Below are 6,000 nucleotides of genomic sequence, written 5' to 3'. Positions count from 1 at the left end.
CCCACCGGCCGCCAGGGGGAGAGAGGAGCCCGCGCTGGGGCTCGCCGCCCTCCTCCCAGGGCTCCGGCCACCCTCCCCCCCGGCCGCCGGGGGGAGAGCGGAGCCCCCGCCGGGGCTCGCCGCTCTCCCCCCGGGGCTCTTTTGCCTGGGGCAGCAAAAAAGCCAGAGCCGGCCCTGCCTAGAGTAGATCATCTATTGCTTCATTATTTTCAGAACTATCCTTCAATAAATGCAATTTCACTAGACAACTTCCATAAAATCCTAAATCACAATACTGATTATATCTCTCAACCTATGGTACCAAGGAGAAGGTTATTGATACAGGAAACTCTTCATATGACTGAATTAATTGAATCCTTCACCTTATTCTTTAATCCTTCACAATTCCGTATAAATACTAAGAGAGGATTTACACACAAATCTGTGTGGGATAAAGGTAACAATTTGAGGGGGAAGTAATAGAGAGTTGCGATTTAGTTTTTTTAGGCGCAGGAGAGGCGTGAACTTCAAAGTCTATAAAGAATTAATTTAAATGCTCTGACTAGATTTCGCTAGGTCAGTCAGGGACATGAAGAGATGTGATCCCAGACTGGCTGGCAGTGCTATGTTGAAGGCCGTAGGGCAGATGCAGTTATATCAGCAAAACTGCACTTTTACTGGTGTAGTTTGTTTTGCTCATGGGTGGGGGGGGTGGGGGAGAAGGAGTGGCGGGACTCAAAGAAACACTTTGCTTGTACACTATACTAATTTTCTTATACTGGGAAAGTGCTCCTAGTGTAGATGTGCCCTAATAAAAAAGTATGGTGACATTAAATAGAGTTAAGGAGAGACTGTTGATCTGAGTAGACAAACAGGAGCCATGAACTCACAAATTCTAATCCCAACTCCAATAGTGACTCCTTGTGGGGTGTCAGGCTCAATTTCTCCACATGTAAAAATGGGGGTAGCGTTACTTGTATGCTTCAGACAGATGTTTGTGAGGAGCACTTATTAAATCACTCACTAAAGCTTTGTTTGGCATTCTACATGAAATAACAGTTTACCAGTCTCAGAGTTCACTATCTATGTAGGCAAAATACTAACAAACGTGGATGAGAACAACATACAAAGCATGCAAACGGGCAGTTATGACAGGTATGGAGCAGACTTGTTTATACATACACACAGTAAAAACAACAGTAATAAAATATTAGAATTAGGCAATGTGAGAATAAGTATTCTGAAAAGTTCAGATCTCTTTATTTAAAATGCTATATTTTGACCAAGTCATCACAATACCAGCCAGTGAACAATTAACATATTTCACAGATTACTATTTTAAAAGAATTAACCTTTGCAATATGACTTATCCCAAAAATACACACACCCAGCTCTTTATTAACAAACTTGGGCTCTGGCCGACCAAGAGATTTATTTTTGGCAAGTGAGAAATCAAATGCCAAAGTCAAGGAGCCCCTACAGGAGAATGCCCTGGCGGCCACTCTTTCCCTTTCTTGAGTGCCTCCACTATGTTCTCTTTTCTCCCCTCGGTCTCTCAGTTGAGATGGACTTTGGTACCAAAGTTCAAGGTCCACCTTCTTTTAGCAGCCAGAAGTGGGGAAGGAATAAAGTACCTACTCATAACTAGGACGACAGACTGACTTCTTCCTACCATTCTCTCAGGAGATAGGAGCAGACTGTGTAAGGAGCAGTTTTTAAAATTAAAAGGCTTGAGATGGGATGGGGAATTCATCTCCACCTCTGGATATTGCTGAACCATTCCTGCCATTATTGATTTGTCCCTGGCTCATTAAGAAGATACTTTGTGATCATTCTATTTTGCCTGTGGAATCCATCAGATTTATGTCAAATAGCACATATTTGCAAAATAAATTTGCCGCAGGAGGGCGTCCCTGCACTCTGCTATAGGGGCCTTGTTTCCTTCTTCACCCTTCAAGTTGCTCCATTCAAACAATGCAGCGAGAAGGAAAGAGAGGACATCAGAGATGCCACCATTGCCTAATACAGGCCTCAACCATGCTCCAAGTCTGAAATTTAGCCTTTGGCCAACAATTAAAAAGATTCCTATAAAGTTCAAATTTGGTGTGTTACTAATGCTTAATGAAGACAATGCTTTTTATAGCCTCAATTTGCTCTAAGAGTCAGTCTAAGCTTTTCTTGATCCTTAGCAACTCAGCAGTAATTGTACAAATCTGTACATCAAATTTTTCTTTTACTGGGTTTACTGTTTCCAGAATACAAAAATCAGACAAAGAGGCTATGAATTTTAACATTATTTCATCTGCAAGTTACCTTTTATTCAAAGTTTTCTGATATTTTATGCTTGATTATGCTGTAAGCTCAAAGCTTTCCGATTTTTTCCTGCAATTCCAGTACCTTTGCATCTAAACTCATTAAGCTGCAGTTACATAGGTTAAATACTGTTTAATCTGGTACATATCTGTTTATATAGTAATTCGGAACTATATGAATGCCAACAACTTTTGTATTAAAGTGACATTTGTTAACCTTGTTTCAAACATTTTTCCTTGGAGGAAAGCAATAATATACTTTAAAGACAGCATAGACTTACCTCTCTCATTCATATCCCAAACATTTTAATTATTTATCAGCCTCTAAAAATTTATAAAATTATTCATGTCTGTCTGCATATTTGGGATTTGAATATCTGGGGAATTATCTGATATATCTTTCTTCAGGGAAAGACGGGAATTGAGTCAATCAGGATTGGATGGATAAGTCAGATCATGATGAAAAAGGAAGCATATATAAATTCACCATACATCTTAGAGGTTTAATTATTTCATTATTTCTGTTTATGATACTTGAGCTAAAATATTTATATAGTGTGTGTGAGCCTAAAATGGGATTTTGGGGCTGCTACAAACTATTTGCATATTTACTACATCCGTTAACCAACCTGACACACATGCTTTAACAAAAAGAATATATGGAGTGAAATTCTGGTGCCACTGAAATCAGGATTTCAATCCTTGTCTCTCTTTTTTTTTTTTTTTAAATACTTAACAGCACTTTAGCCCATATCAGTGTTAAAGGATTCCTTAAGGCAAGACCAGTCATAGTGGGTAATTAAAAAAGAGCAAATGTTAAGATCCAACAACCTTGAAAATACTACTATATTTTTCAAGAGACAAAGTTTTTAACAATAAAATTGTAATGAAGTAGCAGGGAAAAGGGATTTTTTTTTTTTTTTAAATAATTCTTCCTGGAAAATAATGCTATTTTACAGGTAATTTCCATCAAAGATATATACCTTTAGTTTCCTGGAAATCTGATCCACCTACAGTATTTGCATGTTGAAATGAGATGAATATATCACTACAATTTAGAACACACCGAACTGGTGTATTTTAGGCAACATGTTTAGTTGCTAATATATGAAATTTGCGAAGCTTCCACTTTTTATTAATGTGAATATTGGTCAATGTTCCCATGATGATTAGACTGCTTCTTTTGCTTGGAGTCTAGTCACTGAAGTAATTAAAGGAGAAAGCTACTGCAAAGATTGCAACTGCAGCCGCTATTACCACACCTAAAACGACAAAGGAAATATAACTTCCGTGAGTGAAGAGGAGAGTACAATCACCGCAAGTCAGGGTGTGAAGAAAAGGAAAAGTGGGAACAATAAGAGTCATTTTTAACATTGCTGAGTAGCACTACAATGCCTAAATATATCGTTAGTCATATAAATTCATTTTACAAGACAATCTACATAAATTATTTTTCAAAGTGCAAAGTTCTTCAGAGATTCAATTAATCATAAACTCTACTCTTATGGGCCAGGTCACCAAAAATCTAACACATCAACTCTACCTTATGGATTCTTGATAGCAAACTGACTCTCAGATTAAAGGTTTCCGATAAAAGGGACACAAACAAGTTTAAACTTAAACAATTCCAATACATGAATTAAATGTTGTTTCAGATACTGCACTTGCCCCAAGTTCCATGGTCAATTTTTGTAGTTTTACAATCACATTTTCCTATTGTTTTAAAATGTTTCTCCCCAGTTTTGTTATGCAGAAGATACACAAACACAAGCAGGGCAAACTGGCTGAATATTGAGAGGAAAGGACTGTCATATGCACAAACAAAACAAAAAAAATTTTAACCTCCAAATTACAGACATGTAGATGTTACTTGTAAAAATATTAAATAAAACAAATGTCATGTATAAGTAGGCTTTAAGTTGGTGTTGTAGTTGTTCCACTGACTAATCAAATACCAAGTATAAATCAAGATAGACACAGTCTGTCTAGTCACATTTTAAAAAGGAAATATTTTCCTAAAGATTTACTACAATTTCTTTGCTCATAAGCGTGATGTCTGCACCAGGGACTATCATACAACGTTGATTGAGGAAACACTTCTATGATGGCTGGAATTCATTACCAAGGTTGCATAGTTCATCCTTGCAAGCAGCATAGTGATAGCTGCATGAGCACTGATACAAGCTAATTCATATATTCATTCAATGCACCTTGGAAGAAGCCACTTGCCTGCTCTCTCTCTTTCTTAATTGTCAAAAGAGAGGATATTAAAATGGTGGCTTCCCAGAAAGCAATAGGGCTACCTCAGCTATTTGTTTTAAGGGCAGGTTTCCTTATTATCTGTTTTGTGGAACTTAGATCTGGTTCTGATTCTGAGATATGCTGATCAACTACAACTCCCATCTGTGGAAATAAAAGGCTACTGATGTTATATTTAAAATCACCGCTACTATATTGTTTTTCTCATCACAAACCCCCATGCAGCCCCATCAATATTTCATTATTTGCTTTGGACTTTATCCTACAAAATGCTGAACACTTTGGTCCCGATGTAGCAAAGCACATAAGTACGTGTTTAACTTTAAGCATGAGAGTCAGATGCCAACAGGACTACTCACATCCTTAAAGTATGATCTTAAGTGCATGGCTAGATCAGGGCCAGAGTGCCACCAATCCAGTCATAGAAGTTCATCTATGCAGACAACATCTGCTGCGGGCTACAAGCTCTGACCTTCTCTGTGCTGGAAAAGATCCTGAGTAACGATGCTGCAAAGCTGGCCAACTACTACAAGACATGGCGCGCCTTCAGTCTAGCATCAGCAAGACAGTCTCTAACATATTCCACCTCCACATGCCAACATTAAGAGGGAATTGAACATCATAACGAAAGGCCAGATGCTGAAGCATATCTAGTTTACTTAGGTGTGACCCTTGACTGAACACTGATATACAAAAGCCACCTGAGCAAGAAAGCAGTGAAGGTCAAGACACGCAACAACCTTCTCAGCAAACTGGCAGGTTCTTCATAGGGAGTAGATGCTCCAACCCTAAGGACCTCAGCCCTTGCCATCTCGTACTCAATAGCAGAGTACTGTGCACCAGTATGGAGACGGTTGGCACGCACCAAACTTGTTGATGTGAAACTCCTCTCAACCATGTGCATCATCACAGGAAGTCTCTGACTGACTCATCTTCCATGGCTTCCAGTTCTGAGCCACATTGCTCCCCCTCACATCAGGAGGGAGATTGCAGCTGGTAAGCTGCTTGATAAGGTACGTGCCAACCGAAGCTTGCCTTTGTTCAACAACCTTTTTAACCCACCAGCTATACATCTTTCCTCACGGCACCCACTGTGTTTGACGCTGCCATGCCAGAACGTGACAGTGGAGTCCCTGTGACGGGAAGACTGGTGCTTAATATCAACCACCAATCAGTTCCTCGTCACAGACCCTACTGCTCACCTGCCTGGCTTCGACCTGCCACATCACCAATGGGCCCTTCTTAACTGATTCCGGACTGGGCAAGGCCTCTGGTGCAGCCAACTAGCACCGTTGGGGTCTTCGAGACAACCGAAGCTGCAGCTGTGTGGCAGATCAAACAATGATACACATTGTAGAGGACTGTCCACTAACCAAATTCAGTGGTGGGCTCCAAAGCACCACTTGGCCACTAAGAATGCTATTGCTTGGCTCGGCGAATATGCAAACAC

General features: G+C 39.8%; 1 protein-coding gene across 3 annotated transcripts in view; it reads right to left on the bottom strand.

The window, feature by feature from the left end:
* Window positions 1-3,314: 3,314 nt before the first annotated feature.
* Window positions 3,315-6,000, bottom strand: part of LOC113407480 (protein odr-4 homolog) — a 42,093-nt gene continuing 39,407 nt past the window's right edge. For all 3 annotated transcript variants that reach the window (XM_026656055.2, XM_026656057.2, XM_026656056.2), the window contains one exon: window positions 3,315-3,553. In XM_026656055.2, coding sequence (XP_026511840.1) covers window positions 3,486-3,553 — 68 coding nt within the window. In that variant the 3' untranslated portion in view covers window positions 3,315-3,485. The remainder of the gene's footprint in view (window positions 3,554-6,000) is intronic.

The sequence above is a fragment of the Terrapene carolina genome, unplaced genomic scaffold (assembly GCF_002925995.2).
Source record: "Terrapene carolina triunguis isolate 2854851 unplaced genomic scaffold, T_m_triunguis-2.0 Scaffold211, whole genome shotgun sequence".
Taxonomy (NCBI): Eukaryota; Metazoa; Chordata; order Testudines; family Emydidae; genus Terrapene; species Terrapene triunguis.
Note: the sequence above shows the minus strand (reverse complement) of the source record. Positions and strands in the feature narration are given on the sequence as shown.